General features: G+C 29.9%; 1 protein-coding gene across 7 annotated transcripts in view; it reads left to right on the plus strand.

The window, feature by feature from the left end:
• LOC119610891 (innexin shaking-B) overlaps nucleotides 1-23,875 on the plus strand; it is an 84,769-nt gene that overhangs the window by 33,264 nt on the left and 27,630 nt on the right. For 2 of the 7 annotated variants that reach the window (XM_037966295.1, XM_037966297.1), the window contains exon 1: nucleotides 22,962-23,615. Coding sequence is in view for 1 of the 7 variants with exons in the window: in XM_037966294.1 (XP_037822222.1) it covers nucleotides 3,936-4,069; nucleotides 4,173-4,362 (324 nt within the window). In the remaining 6 variants the exon portion in view is untranslated. Of the gene's footprint in view, nucleotides 1-3,935; nucleotides 4,070-4,172; nucleotides 4,363-22,961; nucleotides 23,664-23,875 lie in introns of those variants that run through there. The other 5 variants (XM_037966294.1, XM_037966296.1, XM_037966298.1 and 2 more) reach the window with 5 other exon arrangements.

Below are 23,875 nucleotides of genomic sequence, written 5' to 3' on the forward strand. Positions count from 1 at the left end.
ATCTGTTTAATCTGTCCGTATAAAGTAAAAATAATCAAAAATATTTCCCAACCTACCTTGTTCTTTTGACATAAAATTTGGCGTTATTTGATCAGTAGAAGTATTTTTAAATATTTTTTGAAAAAGGTATTTCTTTAAAACTTACAATTCCTTTAAAAAGGAGACAGGATCACTAAATTAAAAACTAAAAATGCAGTTTTTCTCCATTAAACCATTAATGTCTACTGATTTTTGTTTCTCTTTTTGTCGGACGGTGTTATCTATGTATATAAGTCTCCATGGCCTTGAAGCTCGCAACACCAATCTCTGAAAGTTATCACTCAATAAACACTGTTAAACACTTCTTAAAGTCCAAAAATTCACTTAATGACGAGTATGGATCTATACGGTTAGACCTACAGCTTTTCTGTCGGAAAAATTATGTCATTCCATTCAACCCGTAAATGTTACCAAGATCTTTGATAGGTCATGTCATGGTGCTTTTATTGTAAAAACTATTTACTTTTGGAATTGCTAATCACTTCACTTGATCTATATCGAACTTTCAAAGAGGTTTCTCTATACGAGATGTTATGGGAAGGCAAAATTATATCAAGTTCTTCTTATTCATTTAAGTAGTTATAAGTCAAGCATTTCTGAAATGAGATCCTGCTAATAGAGTTGATTTCAAATTGAGAACACATATCATGATATTTCACCAAAATTTTGAGTTTAATATTGATGTAAAATAATCATATCGAGCGTACAAATGCCTCAGCACCACGAAGTTTTTCTTACTTCACAACGTTAGGAATACTTCATTCAGTCTGATCTCCATAATATTATTAACTAGAGCTTCGTTACAATGTTGGGTGTTTAACATTGTTCAATAGATATTACATTTTGAAAATGTTCCTTTGAAACTCCCGATACTCAGAGATTTACATAAGTATATGTAAACATTTTTTTAGTCGACTGGCTAATGCCTTTCAAGAAAAATTCGTTTTGTATCCACGCTATCCTTATGTGGAACAAACATCTTTAAAAGTCTTTTACTATCAATTCTTGACTGATCTTCAAAATGGACCGTTTATTTCTCTAACAAACATTCGAAGCGAATATTTGCCAATACGATGATTGTGAAAAAACTGCTTTTCTTATTGGTAAATTGTTCGGATGTTCGGACTCACCACAAAGCTCTTAAAGGAAATGGTCTAAGCTTTCTTTAGAGCAAAATAAAAACAAAAACTTCCATTACGAAAATATAGGGGAAAATGGAACATTTGCCAAATATTGAAAAAATCTTATTCTTGAGTTAAAAGATATGTTTTTGTTTGAAGCTTTAAGGGCTTTTAATTTACTCTTTGAGGCAAAGTTGTAGCTCTTGTCATAAAGAACATATGTATATAATAAAAGAACGTCGTCTAAATTTTTTTTCAAGTGAAAAGTTTTATACATATTGTGAAATTGTACTGTTTTTATTGACGACACCTGTATGTATACGTGTTAATGATTTATCGATATTACAAATATGAAGTATACGTCTAGTTTAAAGAGGCGTTTGAAATGTTTTTTAACAAGTAAAAAATCTATTTATTCCCTACACCACTTTAGTGGGAAGGGTATATTGGATTTGTGCTGATGTTTGTAACGCACAATAATATTGATTCTATACCCACCTTAAAGTATACCAATCGGCTTAGAATCATTTTCTGAGTCGATGTTCGTCTGTTCGTCTATGTAAACCTTGTAATCAAACTACAGGTCGCAATTTTTAAGATAATTCAATGAAATTTGGCACATGAACTTCTATTGTCCCAGGGACGAAGCGGTTCATTATTTCACCTAGCCCCCATACAACTGAACCCCTGAATAGGGCTTGTAAACCTTGTAATCAAACTACAACTGAAGATAATTCTATGAAATTTGGCACATGATCTTCTATGGTACGGGAAACGAAGCCTATTGAAAATGGTTAGCATCGGTCCATGATTTCACCTAGCCTCCATACAACCGAACCCGACGAATAGGGCTTTCAAGTTCATAATTATGTTTAATATAATCGTATCTTGACAAAAATCTGCAAAACCAAGTTCTACCCATTATGACTCTCATGAATTTTATAATTATAGGGTATCATTTGACCATAGTCCCTATATAAAGCCCCCTTCAAAATTTTACTTAAATGTCCATAATGCTGAACTATAATTTTTCATTTTTTTAGTACAGATTTAAAAGTATCAAAAGTTAGCTTTTTTCTAGTCTTTTCTGACCTTTTTTAAAGTTTGATTTGGTATCTTTTTCCTAAAGCTCCTGCCAACACTGTTTGGGTCCTTTGATACGAAATTACCCATATATTAAAATTTCAATTTAAACATATATTTGCCATAGAAAACAGCTTTCTACAGATTTATAAAACATTTAATATTTATTTAAATTTTATTAAAAGTAAAAAAATGTTAATAAAATTGTTTAAATATGAATAATATAAAAACAAACGAATTAAAATGTTTCTTTTATCGTCCATAACATAAATATATATTTTTTTAATTGAAATTTAATTTTTAACTTAATTAAAAACAAATTTGCATTCCTATCAAAAATAATTTTTTTAAAAAATTTTAAGTTGATTTTTTGTGTTATTTTATATACTTATTTAATACAACTAAATATTTTAGGTTAAGTATGTTATTTATTATTAAAAAAAAACATACAACAAAAAAACGAATAAATTTTGTTTTTATCTATTTTCAAATGAAAAAAATAACTTACATACATAATAAAATTATTAATTATATTTTCGGTAAACAATTATTTATGCAAAAATACTACTACAACACTTTACTATATTTTTGAAAAAAAAAAACGAGTAAATTTAAATTTTATTCTTATTTTCTATTATTTAAAATGTAATTTCTGAAAAAAAATAATAGTGATAACAAAACACGAAAAAAATCATATGAATTAATTAAACAAATAAATATAACAAAAAAATAATAATTTTGAAATTTAGAAAAAAGAATATATTTACAGGTAGCTGAACACTAAGGGAAAAATTAAAATGTTATTGAATTATTAAATTTGTTTATTGAAATTTGCCAAGCCAATTAAACAGAGTAAATATATGGAATATTATATTACACTTCGACAAAATTTGATAAATTACCCGGGGATTTAAAAATAGTTTTTGTTTATTATAATTTAAACGAAATATTCAATAACATAGTTCCGTTTTTTTTTCTTAATTACTTGAGAGATTTCAGGGATCTTTCGTTATCTTTGATATTTTTCTAAAGCTTGATGGTTTTTTGCTTTCTATAACTCGGAGTGTAAAATATATTAATATTAATTATGAGATAACAGGAAATTGAAATGTTAATACTAATTATTTTGTTTAATTTTCCTAACAAAGAACTAAAAAATTAAAAAAAAATACTAAATAAATATAAATACAGACAAGTTATATATACTTATTTTAAATTTAAACAACTAATTTTTAACTAATAGTTCCATATTAAAAAATATATATATTACAAAAAACAACATAATTGCATAAATAAATATTTATTTGTTTAATTAATATTATCATAACTACTAAATACTTCCACTATAAACATTTATAACTAAACGATTGAATAGCTAAAAACAAATTTTATTGTATGTATTTATTATTGTAATTATAAATTAAAACAAAAGCAAAAAAAAAAACAATAAACCAGAATCCATATAGTTTAAATCTTTATTATATACTACAAATTTTAATAATAATATAAAAAAAATAACAAACCGGAAAAAATAATATATTTTAAATTTGTTTTATCTATAATTAATAATAAAAGTTTTTAATTTAAAAAATTTCACACATCATTAAAAATTTTACTAATACAAATTTATTTTCATATTTCCCTTTCCCCAAATAACCAATACCAAAACGAACACAACTTGTGCTAAAATAGGTGTCTCATGTTAAAATCGATTCACCTGTATTTCGCCTACACACAAATGCAACCGTTATATTATTAATAACATTTTCAATTGCTGTTACAACGCGTCAATACGTAGGAAATCCAATAGACTGTGTACATACAAGGTAAATAATATTGTTTTCTATGCAAAAGAAAACTTAAAAAAAACACATTAAATTTAAATTTATTTCTCTTTAAAACAACAATAATTTGTTTAAAATACTATAGAGACATTCCGGAAGATGTACTTAATACATATTGTTGGATACATTCAACATACACTGTGGTGGATGCTTTTATGAAAAAGCAAGGTTCCGAGGTGCCTTTTCCTGGAGTTCATAATTCACAGGGACGTGGACCTTTAACAATAAAACACACAAAATATTATCAATGGGTGGCGTTTACGCTATTTTTTCAGGTATGTAATGTTTTAACTACTAACAGTGTCACCAGATGTGGGGATTTGTCCCCAAATTGGGAATTTCATGTTTTATTTGGGGAGAAGTTTTCGTGGGAGCGATTTGGGGATTTTCGAAAAAAATGAGGATTTTTTATAATTTATCCGCTATATTTGTGGATTTTATATTTTTTATAAATATTAACAATTCATTGTAGTTTATTTCTTTTATATAAGGGTCGTTTTAAATTTTCATTTTCCCGGCTCTATCATTACTTTAGTAATAGCAAAATAAAAGGAACAACAACAACCCTAAATAAAATAAACTCACAAAAAAATACACAACGCAATGAAACCAACAGACATTCAAACATACAAAACAAAATACACAAAAAAGCAAAAACAATATACACACGCAATGAAACCAACAGACATCCAAACATACAAAATAAAATACACAACACAATAAAACCAACAGCATCCAAACATACCAAACAAAATACACAAGGCAGTGAAACTCACAAAAAACAAAATACACAACGCAATGAAATCAACAGCATCCAAACATACCAAATATAATACACAAAAAAACAAAAACAATATATACAAGGCAATGAAACGAACAGACATCCAAACATACGAAACAAAATACACAACGCAATGAATAAGTGTTTATGTTGCCTATTTATCAAAGCATGCAAAAAATTGTCTTTTTTGATTAAATTTTTAGTGGTTATCTCCGTTATTTATGGACGGATTTTGCTGATTTTAAATAGGAAAATTCTCGAATTCAGATGTGACAGAATTATTGAAGATTTGGATCCCGAAAATATCTGAAGTCTTCACAAAACTGATTTCAACAAACACACAGACGGACAGACAGACGGACAGACAGACAGACAGACAGACAGACAGACAGACAGACAGACAGACAGACAGACAGACAGACAGACAGACAGACAGACAGCCAGCCAGCCAGCCAGGCAGGCAGGCAGGCAGGCAGACGAACATGGCTTAATCGATTCCGCTATCTATAAGGATTCAAAATATATATACTTTATAGGGTCGAAAAATTATATTTTGGAAATTACAAACGGAATGACAAACTTATACATACATATTCTCTCACGAAGGTGAAGGGTATAAAAAAAACTTTAAACTAAAAATACCCAGAAAATTTTGAACAAGACAATCATGGGAGTTTTTTCTAACAGGTTTTATAAGGGATTGCAAGTAATGATTATTGCTAAAATTTTAACTATAGTATTCCATAATAGGGACGTTCTTTATTGAGTAAAGCAGTATCCCTATATTTATTTGGAACACCAGTATCCCCTATGGGATACGGCGATTTTATTTAGGTCGATCCAAGATATTCGCCGCCAGCGTCACCTAATCAACCCCAAAATCTAAACGAATCAACCCCCCAAATCAAATATCCATGGAGCAAAACAAACAATCAGTTTACTTAGTTAGTACTTAGTAAGTACAACTTACCAACGAAATTTATGCAATTTATCACAATTAAACAAGTAGGAAAGTATAGTCGGACATGCCCGACTATATGATACCCTACACCATGGATATATTCTAAAAATTATTTATTTTTATAAAGAATTTGTTGAATTTTAATTCCAATGTATTTAAGCAATTTATTAATGAAAATCTAAATTTCTAAAGGAGGCTTTATATAGGAGTTAGGGTCAAATTTAGGCCGATCCTCAAAAAATTGGGAAGAGGGATGTATTTTTATATAACGAATTTCATCGTGATACTAATGGTTATAAGTAAATGTTTGGACGTTTAAGATATTTTTTAAAGGGGGGTTTCTATGGGGGCTAGGGTCAAACGACGACCGATCATCATAAAAATTGGCACGGTCATTTATGCCTATTTAAAACTTAGTTGTGCCAATATTTGGTGAGATAGTAGTATATTTGACGTGAGTTAAAAACTCTAAATCGGAAGGTAAGGTTGTATGGGGGCTAGGTAAAATCAATAGGCAAAAAACTCGTATGGTCCAAATTTTATCCAAATATCTTCAAAATTGTGTACTGTAGGTTTACATGGACAGCCAGCTAGCCAGCGAACCGGACAGACGGGCAATGTCTTAATCGACTCAGAAAATGGTTCTGAGTAGATCGGTATACTTTAAGGTTGATGTAGGACCAATATTTGTATGCATTACAAACATCAGCACAAACGTATAATACCCTCCCCACTATAGTATGGTAGGGTATAAACAGATATACATGTGTATGTACATTAGAGTGGGTCGGTCTCTATGGACAAAAAAAAAGTTGCGTCAGTCACCCCCTAGGATTAAAGATATGTTAAAAACATTTCCAAAAATATAAAAATTATTTTTTTGCCATGCCTTTTTGTTTTTTATATATTACGTCGTCATTTTAAGTACGATCGTTACATATGATATATCAGTATTTATGTCTTGGCTGTAGCTACATTTCACCCTTAGACGATTTTTAAATTAGACGTAACATTCTATGCCCGACTTCTGATATCTCGGATCCTTTCCCAAAATCTGAAATTGTGGCTATACATTAATAAAGAGCTTTTAGTTGTATGAAATAAAGGCTTTTGAAATGCTCACTTTTATGCATAAATAGCTATTTTATAGATATTTAAAAATGTTCAGATATTCATTATCAACCGTTCTCACAACAAATAATTAATTTGCCAGGAAAAACCGTCAAAAACATTTTTTTTTAAATGAATTATAAAAATTTTATTTTTTCAGTTACAAACGCTTCCAGACCCTACTTCCTATCAAAAAAAGGAAAGTTTATTATAACCTACAGCACTATAGTGGTTTAGCTTTGTCCATCCGACTTGTAATCAAACTACAAGTCGAAATTTTCCAGATAATGCTATGCAAATAGCCCGATATATTTAACTTCACCCAAGGACGAAGTTGTTTGAAAATGGATTAAATCGGTCCATTATTCCCCTAGCCCACATACAACCGTACTCCCCGAATAGGGCGAATAAGTCACTCAAATAGTTGGGCGAGGCCGACCATATAATACCCTACACCTGTTACAAAAATAAAATGTGATTTAGTTTTCATAATAAAGCACTTAAGTTGAATTGTACCTTGTCTCAGATATACTTAAGTCATTTATTGTTGAATAAAATTGTGAACAATTAAGTCAAATTTTGAAGGGGGCTTTGTATAGGGGCTATGGTCAAATGAGACCCTATAACTATAAAATTCACGTCGGTCATCAAGTCTAGTATAGAACTTGGTTTTGCAGGTTTTTGTCGAGATACGAGTATATTAAACATAATTATGATCTTAAGAGCAATATTCGGCGGGTTCAGTTGTATGGGGGCTAGGTGAAATAATGAACCGATGTTAACCAATTGTAATCATAGAAGATCGTGTGCCAAATTTCATTGAATTATCTTCAAAATTGCGACCTGTAGTTTGATTAGAAGGTTTACAAGCCCTATTCGGAGATTCAGTTGTATCGGGGCTAGGTGAAATAATGGACCGATCTTAACCATTTTTAATAGGCTTCGTCGCTGTGAGAATAGAACCAAATTTCATTGAACTATCTTTAAAATTGCGACCTGTAGTTTGATTACAAGGTTTACATGGACGGACAGACGGACGGACATGGCTAAATCGACTCAGAAAATGATTCTAAGCCGATTGGTATACTTTAAGGTGGGTATAGGTCCAATATTATTGTGCGTTACAAACATCAGCACAAACCCAATATACCCTCCCCACTAAAGTATAAAAATAAATCATATTTTAGTTATGCTCATATCTGGTATCATATGGCCGGCCATTCCCGATTATTCGTTTTTTATTAGTTTTTATTATTTAAAGAACTTCTTTAAAAATATATAACTATTTAAAAGAATCATAAAATAAATTTATCACATTTTATAAAAACATTTAAAAATTGTTAAAAAAAAGAAACAAGAAACAAGTAGTTGTATGGAAAAAAACATGAAAAACATTTTTGTAATACTTAGCATAACACTTTAATTTTTCATCGATTTTTATAAAATAAAATGTTTAACTTTAATGTACCTACGTGATTTTGTTATTAATTAATAGAATTAAATGCTGAATAAAATGATCTTTCTTTTGTTAAGGGGTAGGATGCAATTTTTGTATTGTAAATTAATTTAAAAAAAATTGTTTTCGACCATATTCCTAGCAAATTAATTGTTTGTAGTTTGAACTATACAGGTATTTTTAAATACCTGTAAAATTGCTCTTTATGCATAAACGTGAGCATTTTAAAAGCCTATATTCTATGTAATTAAATGTACTTTATTCCAGTATAGCCACAATTTTAGATTTTGGGGAAGGATCCGAGATATCAGAAGTCGCGCAAAGAATATGACGTCGAAATAAAAAATTGTATAAGAGTGAAATATAGCTAAAGTCAAGCCATAAATATATCATATGTAACGATCGGCGTAATAAATAAAAACAAAAAGGGCGGTATTTCTAGGCGTGGCAAAAAAATATTTTTTATATTTTCGGAAATTTTATTAACAAATCTTTAATCGTAGGGGGTCACTGACTCAACTTTTTTTTTCGACCCACCCTAATGTACATATTTTAAAATTTTTCTATAATATTTAATTATTTTCTAACACATACAATTTTGTTATATTCAATTGTTCAATTCACAATCTAGTTGTATTTTGTACCAACTAAAGTATAGTAATAGTGATTGTTAACAGATCTTTGCAGCAAGTCATAAGTTTATGGTCTCAATGAAAAAACAATCAAAACAAACATAAATACTTAACAATGTCAAAAGAAAAAAAAATCAAATAATATGAATTAAACAAGGGAAATAAACCAAATTAATTTCTTTGAATTTAAAATTTTTTATTTTCTTTAATTTATAATTTATTTATTTATTTAAAAAATAAATTATTACATTTTAAAAATAGTGAAAAATGTAACGTTTAAATGGATACAGAACTGTTTAACCTTACAAACAAAAACAACGCTAAAACGGTTTTCAAAAACTACTACAATTTATCATTATTATTGTAATAGATTAAGGTTCTTAATCTTGCTATAGTGTATTCGTGCCGAATAAATCAAAGTAACAAACCAGCTTACACTGCTTAGCCATACTGTAAACTATATTATCGGTACTCGTAATAATTAATAATGTTAAAGCAGTGCCTATTCAAAAACTGTATGCAAAAGGTATTAACTGCATGACCTCAAAAGTTTCTGGCAATATAATTTACAAAGATAATACAGTTTTCAAAGGGTACTGTATTATCTAAACTTGTAAAAAAGAATTCACCACTGTGGTGAATTTTTATCTCAGCAAATTTGCTGAGCCTCAGCAACATTGAACTGAAAGGCGGGGTATCTCAGCAAAATGTTCCCGTAAAGAATGTACGTGTTTGTGTGTCGAACTCAGCAAAATTGCTGAGCTCAGCAGAAATTTAATTTATGGTGGGTTGAAATAACCCACCACTATTTTGTAAACTGAAACGTTATTTAGCGTTCTTATATTTTCGTGCTTTTAGGAATGTTTTAGTGCTTTTAAACATTTTCGTCGCGAACAATTTCGAGTAATGCCCTACCTAGTGTTTTTTTTTTTTTTGTTTTTTTATATAATAAATATGGATACTTTGTGGGACATGTGAGTGATAACAGATTTTCACTATTTTCTCAATTGGAGCGTTATTTAAGGAACTACAGCCGATTTTAGATTTCTTATATAAAAATAGATTTTTGGTGGGCAATATGAGTGATCACAGATTTTAACTATTTTCTCAATTGGAGCATTATTTAAAGAACTACAGCCGATTTTAGATTTTCTATATAAAAATCGATTTTTGATGGGAAATATGAGTGATCACAGGTTTTCACTATTTTCTCAATTAGAGCGTTATTTAAGGAACTACGGCCGATTTTATGTTTTTCATATAAAAATCGATTTTTGATGGAAAATATGAGTGATCACAGATTTTCACTATTTTCTCAATTGGAGCATTTTTTAAAGAACTACAGCCGATTTTATATTTCTTATATTACAATCGCTTTTCGAAGGGAAATATGAGTGATCACAGATTTTCACTATTTTCTCAATTGGAGCATTATTTAAAGAACTGCAGCCGATTTTAGATTTTCTATATAAAAATCGATTTTTCGTAGAAAATATGACTGAACACAGATTTTCACTATTTTCTTGATTGGAGCGTTATTTAAGGAACTACAGTCGATTTTAGATTTTTCATATAAAAATCGATTTTTTGTTGGGAAATTATGAGTGATCACAGATTTTCACTATTTTCTCAATTGGAGCGTTATTTAATAAACTACAGCCGATTTAAGGTTTTTCATATAAAAATCGACATTTCATATAAAATATGAGTGATCACAGAATCGATTTCTGGTGGGAAATATGAGTGATTTTCACTATTTTCTCAATTGGAGCGTTATTTAAGAAACTACAGCCGATTTTAGATTTTCTATATAAAAATCGGTTTTTAGTGGGAAATATTTGTGATCACAGATTTTCAATATTTTCTCGATTGGAGGCTTCTTTAAGGAATTAGAGCCGATTTTAGTTTTCCATATAAAAAATCGATATTTGGTAGGAAATAAAAGTGATCACAGATATTCACTATTTTCTCAATTGGAGCGTTATTTAAGGAACTACAGCCGATTTTAGATTTTCTTAATAAAAATCTGTTTTTGATGGGAAAAATGAGTGATCACAGATTTTCTCTATTTTCTCAATATGACCATTATTTAAAGAACTACAGCCGATTTTAGATTTCTTATTGAGTAATCACAGATTTTTACTATTTTCTCAATTGGAGCGTTATTTAGGGAACTACAGCCGATTTTAGATTTCTTATGTATAGATCGATTTTTGAAGGGAAATATGACTGATCTCAGATATGCACTATTTTCTTAATTGGACCGTTATTTAAGGAACTACAGCTGATTTTAGATTTTCTATATAAAAATCGATTTTTGAAGGGCAATATGAGTGATCACAGATTTTCACTATTTTCTCAATTGGAGCGTTATTTAAGGAACTACAGCCGATTTTAGATTTTCTATATAAAAATCGGTTTTTAAAGGGAAATATGAGTGATCACAGATTTTCACTATTTTCTCAATTGGAGCGTTATTTAAGGAACTACAGCCGATTTTACATTTTCTATATAAAAATCGATTTTAACGATTATTTGAATTGAAGCGATTTTAAATTTTTCGTATAAAAATCAATATTTATATGTTTATAAAAGCCAAGGGTAAGTTAGATATACTCATATTATTTTTTGTTATGCATTCTTCATAAACAGTATATAAAATGTCCGTAATATATGAACAATATATTCAATTTTGCAAGAAAAATGATGGGTGATAGACAAAAACAGATATCAGATTCGATTTCCTTCATGTAAACTAAACTTCAGAAGAGGACATATACAAGTCTTGTTTATATCCCCCATATTGTAAAGAATTCTGGCAGAGATTACAACCAGACAAGCAAAGAGAGTGTGTACTTTTTAGGATTTGTATAATCTTGTCTTGATTAACTAGACTAAGAACTATCCCATGAATTAGCCTTTAGACTAGTTTATGGACTATTCTATAGACTAGACAATACACTAATCGAATGTCTAATTTATAGCTTGGCTGTTCATTCACATCATAGAGCCAATAATAGCAAGTCATGCTGATCTTTATAAATTATACAAAACGAACAAATGTTTCGGTTTCCAACGCTCAAAAGAAATTCTCTCAATGTTAAACACTGTCAGGTGTAAACTCTGAATATTTCAACGAGAACATAATAGAGACATCTACTTTCTATTTATTTGTTACAAATTGCTCTAATTAAGATATTATTACATTTGTTAATATATAGTGCAAATTAAAGAAAGTTTTATTTAAAGTTCGTTTAACAAACTCGAAGAAAAATTATTATTACAAGTTAATTTATAGATTTTACAAAGTATTAATATCCAATATCAATAAAGATATTTTTAGCAACAAGTATCTAATTTTATATACAGCTTCTAATACAAATACATATTGATTATATGTACATACAAATCAGTCTGAACTAAATAAACATCATACAAATTGAAGAAATATAGAACATTGTGCTCACAAAAGCAAGCATCTTTACACTATAGCAATAACAACAATATTTAAAAAAGTGGAAAAATAGTGCATTCTTTCTTTTGGTATTACTGTTCCATAATGAAAATAATGTATCTAAATATTCATGCTCTAGCCTCTAAGAGCATGTGAGTTAAAATAAACAAAACAAAAATTGATTCTTATAGAATAATTATTTTGTTTAGTGTTATAAAGAAACCACTTACTAAAATTTTAAATAAATATTACAACTCTCACTAATGGAAGTGAACAAAAATGAAAATAATTGAACAAAATAGAACAGAAATTGTAACACTTGCATTTTATGAAAAATATTATTATTATTGAAACTTTTAAAAGCTGACAATAAGTTAAGATTTTGTTGGTTAACATTTGAAGAGAATTATTTATTTGTGGAGAAAACGAAAAAAACTATATTTAAAGAAAACTGCTCCTTATTTATAAAATATCCATTTAGACGTCTATGCCGGAAATGTAAAACTATAGTACATAATTGTGTCTATATTTTAGAGGCATTATGCATCAATCGAAATTAACCCATTATGAGAAAAAGGATTTGTTATTTTCAGTAATACCATACATTCGAGTCCTTGCAAAATTCTAAGTTGATGTGGAATATCTAATAATTGAAGTTATATCGCTCATGGGAGAATTTACAAATTTCTCAAAATATTATGTTAAAAGAGATCAGGCGCGGATCCACGGGGAAACGGACATTTATCCCACCCCAAAACCGAACATTTTTCATACAAAATATAAAAATGAGGAAAAAGAAACAAAATAATATAAGTAAAAAAACAAAATTTCCCCCTCCAAGCGCTTGATCTGGATCCTCGCTTGATCTGGATGATTGTCCATCCATCATCGAAAAACAAGCAAATAGGTTTTATATTTGTGACTAAAAATTAATCAAATGGATTTATATAATAAAATTTAAATATGGACAATTTCGTGTCAAGTGAGCCAAGTTTTAAAATCAATGTCTTCTGATTTGGATGAAATGTTCTGCAAAGTTAGTACTATTGGAATGGATATCAGACAAAAATTTCCAGCTCTAGGTCAAAAACTGCCGGACTTAGAGGGGGTCGAAGTTGAACATTTTGGTCATTCACGGTTTTATTCAAATGAGTGTAACTTTTCTCCTTTTGGTCCTATCAAAAATTGTCCAGAGGAGTACAGATAGCTAATTCTTCATTGCTTCCGATTTTTTTTTCAGATTTTTTTAAAACTCCCTTTTGTTTTGCCCAGAAGAAAGCTTATACAAACTCCGGGAGTTATTGATCGATAGATCTGAAAATTTGTGTCTGAACTACTAGTCAATAGTACTAACCTTGGTGCAAATTTCATTCAAATCGATTTGTTGAGTTTGGTCACTTGACACGAAATTGACCATATATGAATACTAGCTATAATACACTTGGTGCTTTGGTACCCTAATTATACCCATCACCTCTTTAGTAGAGAGTGTATATTGAGTTTGTGCTGATGTTTGTAACGTACCAATCGGCTTAGAATCATTTCCTGAGTTGACTTAGCTATTTCCGCCCGTCCAAGTAAACATTGTAATCAAACAGCATGTCGCAATTTTGAATATAATTCAATGAAATTTGCTACATGATCTTCAATTATCGCAGGGACGAATCCTATTGAAAATGATTAAAATCGGACCTAGGCCTATATAAATGAACCTCCCGAATAGGGCTTTTGATCTCCTGATTATATTTAATATACTCGCATCCCGACAAAAAGATGCGCAACTAAGTTTTGTACATGCATTGCTGACTTTACCGAATTTTGTAATGATCGTCTTCTCACTTGACCCTACCTCTCATACAAAGATCGTTTCAGAAAATGAGCTAACGTAGATCCATCCATTCAATTTTATGATGATCGGTCTACATTTAACCCAGTCCCCATATTAAGTCTTTTTCATAAAATTTATTTTTCATCAATAAATTGCTTATATATATCGTCGAAAGTACCATTTAGAAAAAGTACTATTATTCCTTTTTCACCCAGAAATATTCAGTATTTAAAGTTTTATTTCAGAAAAAAACTCAAATGATAGAAATCTGCTCTGAATTACTCAAATAGTATGTAAAAAAGGTAGCAAATAATTCTTCCAAATTTGGAACTATGTATGGCTTGTTAACCAATTTCTAAAATGTTATCAAATTTACCGTTTTTTGGTACTTCCTCAGGCTCTGCGATGATCAATAAATCAGTAATGCGACTCTTTTATATACATATGTACGTATGTAGAAAATGTTTCGAACAAAATGTCCGAAAAATTCTATAGAATTCAGCATTAAACGAGTATTTTCATGATAAATGATTGCGAAAGACTTAACTTTAAAAATTTTCAAATAATAATTAATATCTATCATCATTCGCACTCTTAAAGTGTTAATATTCGTAAATATGTATGAGGAATAAAAACAGCCAGTTTTATGGATTCTGATATGATATCTCCCCATTGTTTAAATTGGCGTTACATTTTGTTCTGACTAAAACTGAACAGCAGTATGCATTTTTGCAATACGTTGTGCAGTTGTATGTGTGTGTATGTGGCGGTAAACATTTCTTAATGTACAACATGAAGAAAAGAAAATCAAAAGGAATAAAATGTAATGAAAAAAGAAACAACTTAAAAATTTGTATCATCATTAAAAAGTAGACTTATTGCAAATTGTTGATTGTTTGTGCAGCGGTCGCAGCAGCAATAGCAACACCATCAACAACAGCATCAGCTTGATGTATTTTGGGCAACAATCCAAATGCATTTCATTATAAACACTGAGCGAGCAACAGCATGTAGGGAATTAAAAGACAAAGTACGAAAACAACGTCTATGGAAAAAAAAGCAAACTAAAGGAAACATATAACATTTTGTAACTAAGAATAAGTATTATTGTTAAGAAATTATTTCAGATTTCTATTTACTTTTTCATTAGTAACAATTTTCATTTCCTTGCTAGAAAACATATGTCATTTGTTTATATGGCCACATGTGGCAAATGCAAAAAATCTAGACAGACGACCACATATGAGAGACAAGACAAAATGGACGTGATTTGTTATAAAAATCTTAACACGACATTGGAAGTTTAGTGACGACAACTGCACTATTATACTTAGTAAAGATGGCTGTGGACAGACAGAGATACATGCCTGCAAACAAAAACACAATCTTGATAAAATTGCTAACAAGCAGAAAAGTCGGCAGATAACATTTCAAGTGCAAGAGCAATAATAATGCATTAAATTTTTAAATATAGATTTTAAAAAATTTCCACTTTTGTATTTTATACAAAAACCTTACAATTTCTCCTTGTGCATAAACACACACAGAAATACCATATAAATATACTAATTTTTAATTTGTATACAAGTTTTTGTTTTGCCATTGCATTCTTTTAAATAATCAAAACTTAATACTACACATGTCATTAACACTCTAAAAATGTACCCCATGTTTTTCATACAATTTTACCTATTTTATCTTTAATTTGACTAAAAATTATGTTGGCTCATAAAACATTTTACAAAATAGGTCAACCATCAATGAATTTTGTTTCTTAGTTTTCAGTTCTAAATGTTGCATCGCCCAGCCACAACTAAGACATTAATTGACGGCAAGTTTATATATGTATGCGCTCTCAGATTTTCTGTTGTACACCTCTTGCCGATAAATCAATTTTAAAGTACATATAGATATGTATAGTTTTTATTGTTTTAGTTTTATTTAATTGTTTAAATATTTAACAAAGTTGTTTGTAACGAAAAGCGGACAGACGTAGTGCAGCGATGCAGAGAAAGACATATATGTCAGATACATAAATATATGTCAAAATTTATTAATAAGCTAAATAATAGATTTGTTTAGGCAATAGTCGAAATAAATATGCTCTACTAAGGTATTCAAATTAGAATCGAGCAAATGTTCAAATTTTCTTTGGTGTTATTGCAATCCGACAGTATAAATATGCTACCAATACATCTAGTCTTGGCGGGATTTTGATATGGAGAAGTTTTTATGACTCGGCCTCTGACAGAGGAGTTACTGTGGGACTAAATGTTGGGTACGAGATGATATCTAAATCATGAGATATGTACAGAATGAATAATGGGTATGCAGAGCACCCCCTACACGCATAACCAAACTAATGCGTCGAATGTTTTTATTTGAAATTTGGAAAACACGTTTGTTTTGGACGAAGTCTATTGAAAATGGTTAAAATCGGTCCCTTATTTCACCTAGCCCCCATACAACTGAACCCCCCGAAAAGGGCTCTTGAGCTCATAATTATGTATAATATAAATGTATTTCGATGAAAGTTCGCATAACTAAGTTTTATACAAAACTTGATGACCTTGTCGAATTTCTATATGATCGGACTTCATTTGACCCTAGCCCCCATACAAAGCCCCCTTCAGAAAGTGACTTGAATATCCTCAATTCATTTATCAACACTATTATTGCAATGAAATTTAGCACAAACAAATTTTATGTAAATACAAATCTATCCAGCCCATTTTATCGGGATCGGTCCACATTTGCTCCTATCCCCTATATAAAGCCTCTGCTTAAATAAATCGGAATCAAGGTAATATTCAAGATAAATGCTTTATTATGAAAAATATATCACATTTAATATTCATAACTGGTCGGCAACACGACCGAGTATACTTTCTTAAATGTTCTCTATGAATTTGTCGGATCATGCATGTATTACCATACACACTATTCTTGTGTTTTCCATAAAATTCCCTTTCTTTGACCACAGTGCTCTTCTTTGTTTTTATAAACAAACAAGTACAAGAACAAAATTTACCGTATGATGCTGTGTGTTGTTGTTGTTTTGTATGTTGTTTAGAAGAAGAACCGATTTCTCGAAAGCCTGCCTGATAGAATTGTTGAAGATTTGGGTCCCAAAAATATCTGGGGTCTTCCGATAAATGATTTCAATAAATAGATGAACATACGGACAGACAGACGGACATAACTTAATCAACTCCACTTTCATCTCAGGAAGGCGAAGGGTATAAAAAAATAGTGTGTCAACCTGTCGAAGCCAAAAGTTATGCAAGTTCTTACCAGTCACATCCTATAAAAAGTCCATGATAAAGGATGTGTAGCTCCCGAGTTGTTGAGATATTTTTTAATAAGTTCTGCATTTCTGGCCAAAGAAGCCACGATAAATGTTGTTTACGAAAAAACCGGTCTCGCGAACGTTCGTATATATTGCTTCATGTTGGCTAAAAAAAATCAGAGTGAAGAACACTCACTTTAGAAATAAGTATTTCAAGTTGATTTATTTTGGTTCGCGGACTGATATTCCAAAATGTATGATATATATTTTATAAAAATACTTCGATGTACGTTTTATACTTAAGAAGTTTAATAATAAAAACAACTTTAGGTCTATAGAGAGCTAACGAATCTTGTTGAGGTAGAACTTATAAGTATCATAAGTTAGAAAACTGTTTATTTCTGTAATATTGAATCAAATACTTTTGCCTACACCCAGTTCAAAATCTATTTTATTTTATAATGTAATATTTCTACAACCTGCCATAGAAAATCATAACTGATTTAAAGAAGAGAAAGCATAAGTGATTTGAAACTTTTGAAATTTTCTCCACACATCTGTTGCATCTAAAGCACTTCTTTTTAATTTGTGATATGTGATATGTTTTTTTTTTTCATGGAAAAACTTTTCTATTTATTTATTTTTCGCTCTAATACTCTTTTTTAGTCAATAACTAAAAATAGAAAAAATTTTATAGTAAAAAGGGTGAAATACAAATCATTTCCATAACTAAAATAAAAATATCAAATAAATTTTAAAATTGAAAATAAAAACAAAACACTGACACATAAATAAACTAAAATGCGTGTATGTTTTTGTTTTTAGTTTATTTGGCCACAAAATTATTATTTATACTTATAAATGAAATGCCTAAATGTTGGGGAAACAAAATCCCTCAAAATTATATTTAAGACATTATGTGCGTGTGCTAGCTGGTTGTAATATATTTAAGCCAACTGTCAATGCAACAGACATACTGTTGCGTTGGAGTAGAATTTGTTTGGCTGATTGAAAAAGCTAAAGGCAAAAAGTAAAATATAAACATGTGCAAAAGTTACAGTAATAGTTATTTTTAGTTTACAAAGAAAATCACAAAAAAAAATTTAAAATAAATAATTTTAACTTTAAATTAAATTTACCTTTTAAAAATTATTTATATATTTTCTTACATTTAGTGTCTAGTCTTTTAATGTCTTTAATAAATATTTACCATAAACATTATATGACCCTGTGGGTATTTTGTTTTCCATATGTTTTTTTTTTTTACATGACAATGCGGTCAAGTTATTTGTTTGCTGAATCTTTTACATGTTCGTTTATTGTTTTGCAGCAAAAGTTCATTGTCAACCTCTGAAGTTTAAGGGCCACAAATATTTATTCCCCAAAGAATTCCTTTTCTTTTTATTTCGATATAGTAGTTTTTGTTGTTATTGTTAGTTTTTTTTCAGTTTATTTTTTTTCTGTAGGCTTTTATGCACAGCTATAAATGCGGTAGAAATGCGTTCATTGACCAAACAATTTTCTTTTGTCTTTACATTGTTTATAATATATGTATATATAAACTTATATTTACATACATACATTAGGAAATTTTAATTTTGTATTAATCTTGAATGTAATGTTTACAGAAATATGATATCGAAATTTTAATATGTTGCGGAAACCCAAAGACTGAGGATCTTATTCATAAACTTTTATCAAAGCTATATAAATCAAATTTTCATACACAATTGGTCTATAAACCTTTGATAAATGAACATTTTATGAAACATTGACATTGTTTTATGAGCTACCCTAATAATGTACGTACATGTTTTGGTTCAAAAGAATGCACCAAATTACGCACATTTCTACACTTACACTCATGCAAAAACCATGTTACATGTTAGCCCGCCTTATCCTATATATTATAGATTTTATTAAACACTGTCATTTCCGGTAATGAGCTGAGAGTGCAATATTTTATAATGGAATATATACGAGGAATAATTATTATACTTGCTGTTGTCAGTATGGTAAAAATGACTTCCTTTTCCTATGGGCATTTGATATTGCATCAATTGTATTTTGTAAACAAAATTATACTTTATTGATGTGCATCTTTTTATAATCTTGTTGTTGTGTGTAAAAAATCTACATATGTTCCTTTAGTTTGATTTAAAGTATTTCTCAAACTGAGGATATTCCAAAGGATATAAGTTTCTTTAAGATTAAAGGGAAGCTGGAATAAGCTGTGAAATTTATATAATTTATAGGTCCATGTTAAAACGTCCATGGCTTGTTTAAGTTAGTGGCTTGTTTAAGTTAGGGACATAATATTGCAACATCAATGATTCCACTGTATATCACACATACATATGTAAAATCCTGGTATTGAGTTGTACTTACTCAATGACAATTACATACCGTCTGCATTACCTATAATGAGTCTAGTAATGACTTACTTTTTGTCTGATAAATTAGTACTTATTTTCGGCTTTGTCATTTTATTTGACCGCGGGTTAACAACTGTGTTTTTATATGATTTTATAAGTGAAAACCATTAACACTTTCACGCACAAAATTAAAACGCTGGACTTTTTATGGATATAAGTTCACTACACACTTTATTTTGATTGTATATTGCTCATTTTTGATGAAAAATGGAAAAACTGTTCTCAAAGGATATTGCAAGGATATTATTCTTTTTAGCATGCACTGCCATCAAATTCTCAAAAAGTATTTAGTTTTCTTTGGAAAATTTAAAAAAAAATCTTGGGACACCGGTGTCCCGTATACGTGATAGTGTTAAGCAGTCAGTGGTGCAGTGAGAACAACAGTTGATTAACAACCACGAAATCTCTGGTTCGTATTCTCGTTGACTCTCGGTTCTTCTTTACATTAACACTAGTAAAAGTGTAGACGTTTCTTGGACGACAGGATCTAAGACTCTGAAAAGTTTAACAGCAGTTCCCAGGGTGGTCCAAAGAAACAAGTATGTTTTAGATCAACACTGATTTGAAGTATTGACTAACCTCCTAAACTGCATGAATCGCTTTGAGAATGAACAATGTTGAGAAATATTGCAAATAAATTTACAAATAATAATAATTTACCTGAAACGATTCCTTCAAACAATTCAAGTAATAGAACCAGATACATATCATCAGCGAAGTTTAGGAAAATTTAACCAACAAGAAAGCTGCTGCAAAGCCAAACGCAGCAGCCAAATAATAGTGTTCAAAAAAGTTCAACTTAATCTACATAGACAATGAGAATCCTTACAGAACTGCTGATAGAGATAGGCATCTTTTTGCCACCCCGCCATATCTCTCCATTCATATTGTCATTCGAAACACAGTATTATAATAAAACGATTTCAAATTACAATTTTAAATTATTGTTTAATAAACTAAAAATATTAGTATTGTATGCACGTTCTCTTTTTCTCAATAAAAGTCTTTATTGTTAAATGTTTTTTTTTTTTCACATTTAAATTCATTCTCGCATTGAATTCGACCAACATATGTCACATATCAATTTCTTGATATGTGTGTTCTGATAATGATGTTGATTGCTGATGGAGATGATGATGATGTCTTATTACAGTTGCGACAGCATTCTAACAACAACAATAATAATAATAGTTTGTCATAACAAACAGTTTCCTAGTAAACACTGGAAAATATGAACATATGCATGTTATTAATATGTCATTTTGAATAGTAACAGTGTCGTGATTTTTTTCGCCACAATATTGAGCGATTTGTTATTCTGTAAATGGAAAGAAATGGAAGGATACTTTTGTAGATATATGTATTTTTTTAGATTTCCTTGATATCGTTGTTTGTCAATTTGAAATCTTAATATGTATTTTAAAAAGTCTAGGCATGACCGTGTCATAATGTTTGATGGAATGACAGAAGCGTGTAAACAATGTGGGGGCTAACATCTTTCAAAGGATATATAATGAAAATAAAATGATCTCCTTATTTAAACTTCCGTGGTGGCCATGCACCATTTCAAAATATTGGTGGTTGACTCCAAAAATTATTGCACATTAATGCTCGGTCCAAACTCTATGTGTTTTTCTGGCGGTTGATAAAATGACAAAGTCTCAAATAGTTGTTATTAAGAATCGATTTTAAGAATAAGGTAAAAAAAACTTATATCATTAGAACTAATACCCCCCACTTGATGAACCTACATACATAATAGAATGGATTGGCGAAATAAAGTTGTAAAACTGTGGATATATTAAGAACCTTAGTTGCTTGATTAATATAACAAGAGAATATCCGAATTCTTCTTTATATGATACATTCGTAAATGATATACAGCAACCAACTCTATGAGAAACACATCTTATATGGAAAATCTTCAAGTACTACTTGAAATATTGCCATGTACTTAATTTAGAGATCGTGGTCCTAGAGAAAAGGATACTAACGAAGTGGTGATTCTATAACTGATGCTAATTTTTAAATATAACATGAACTTGTATGAACTCGTAGGACTGTAACGCTGTAACACTTTTCATAACATTCCGAAACTTTTCCCTATCCTTCTACGAACCCGTTCCTGTACCCATATCCGTCTTATATTCATATTCATATCCATGTCCATTTTCCACTTTTCTATCAACAATAAACACAAAATGTTTCTTAGTATTAGTAGTGTATATCCCGCCATTACTACAAGTGTATGGCATTGTTTGAATATTGTCACATACAAATACATTAGCAACTGTGACAATTCGTGTGGCAAACAATAATACAAACAAATATTGAACATTAACAACAAATTTAAACGAAACAAAACGATACACTAGCAGACAACCATCAGCTAAAGTAAAGACAATACAGTAGCAGCAGCAGCAGCAGCAAGCACTCTCTTAGCCACAAAAGTGTTAAAATGTTGTATAAACTTTAGATGGCAGACAAAGGAAAACAAAAACATTGACTTCTTACTACTCACTAACCAGAACTGCACATTTGGCCGGCACAAAACCCAACAGCATCATTTACATGGTAAACGCATAACAAACCGGAAGTTATGTTGTGAACGTCGGCTATAACGGCGAGTAACAGACGGCAAATAAAAAAAATTCTAAAGTTCTCAAAAAGTGCTGCCAAGTTTTGAAGAATCTCAAAACTTAAGAGATCACAAAGAATAGAAAAATTATGAAAATAAAGGCATGTTTTACATTCAAGAAATGGGAAACTAATTAATATTTATAAAAGCAAAGAGGGAAAACTCAATTTTCCAACACACTTGCACACAAACAACAAGAAAAACATCAGAGAGTTTTCTTCTGTTTTGGCCAACCAAACTGAGATGCTAGAACTGAACACTAAACGGTGATAGTCTTTATTTTGGCGGCATTGTGTACGGGCGTCTGGTCTTTCGAACTAGTACGGTTATTATATTTGTTTGTTGTTCCGATATTTTATTTTTTCGGTTCTGTTTTTCTTCGCTCGGTTCTGGCTTCATGAAGTAAAGTGGACCAAATTTCAAAAATAAAATAAAAAAACTTTATGTTCAAGTTGTGTGTTGGCGTATGTTGTGTATTTTATGTATGAAGTGAAATGAAATGAAAAAAGAAATTATAAATAATGAAAAAGTCTTGCATACGTTTTTTTTAAGTTTTTTTACGAGAAATTAACAGAAGGAAAATAAAATAATAATAGAAAAAGAAAACTACCTACTAATAGGCCAGACGCAAAGGGTGTGTGCGTGATTGCGTGTGTTGCGTTCATTCGAAAGTGTGCGTGAGTGACTGCGTATGTGTATACGTTACATGCAGAGTTGATCGTGAAATTTTTGTTTTCATAATTATAAACAAAAAAAATCTATATAAAAAGAAGCGATCTTTAACAATTTGTTTTTATATTCTACGATTTATACATGACGTGCCTTTTACGAGATCAATATGTGGTCGTACAATTTTCAATCTATTTCGTTTGAAAATTTCAATGATTTAAAACAAAAATCACATTCTTTGAGTATGCGATAAAAGGAAATGTGAAAAAAATTGTGTAAGAAGTTCTGTTTTCAACGAAAATGCATTAAATTTTATGAAAAAAGTTAGAGAGAAGAAAATTTTATGTTTTGTTGTGAAAAATGTTTTGAGTTGGTGGAATTAACCCTAAAATGTAACAGAGGGTTGTATAAACGTATAAAGTTATTTTTTTAATTTAGTTGAATAAATCAATTGTGGTTACTCACTCTAACAAATTTGACATAATTAAAAAGTTTTCTGTTCAGCTCAGAATTACCTGAGCCGATTTAGCAATGT

The sequence above is a fragment of the Lucilia sericata genome, unplaced genomic scaffold (genome assembly GCF_015586225.1).
Source record: "Lucilia sericata isolate MDLA Ls3-8-SP2 unplaced genomic scaffold, ASM1558622v1 Contig001303F_arrow, whole genome shotgun sequence".
NCBI classification, from domain to species: domain Eukaryota; kingdom Metazoa; phylum Arthropoda; class Insecta; order Diptera; family Calliphoridae; genus Lucilia; species Lucilia sericata.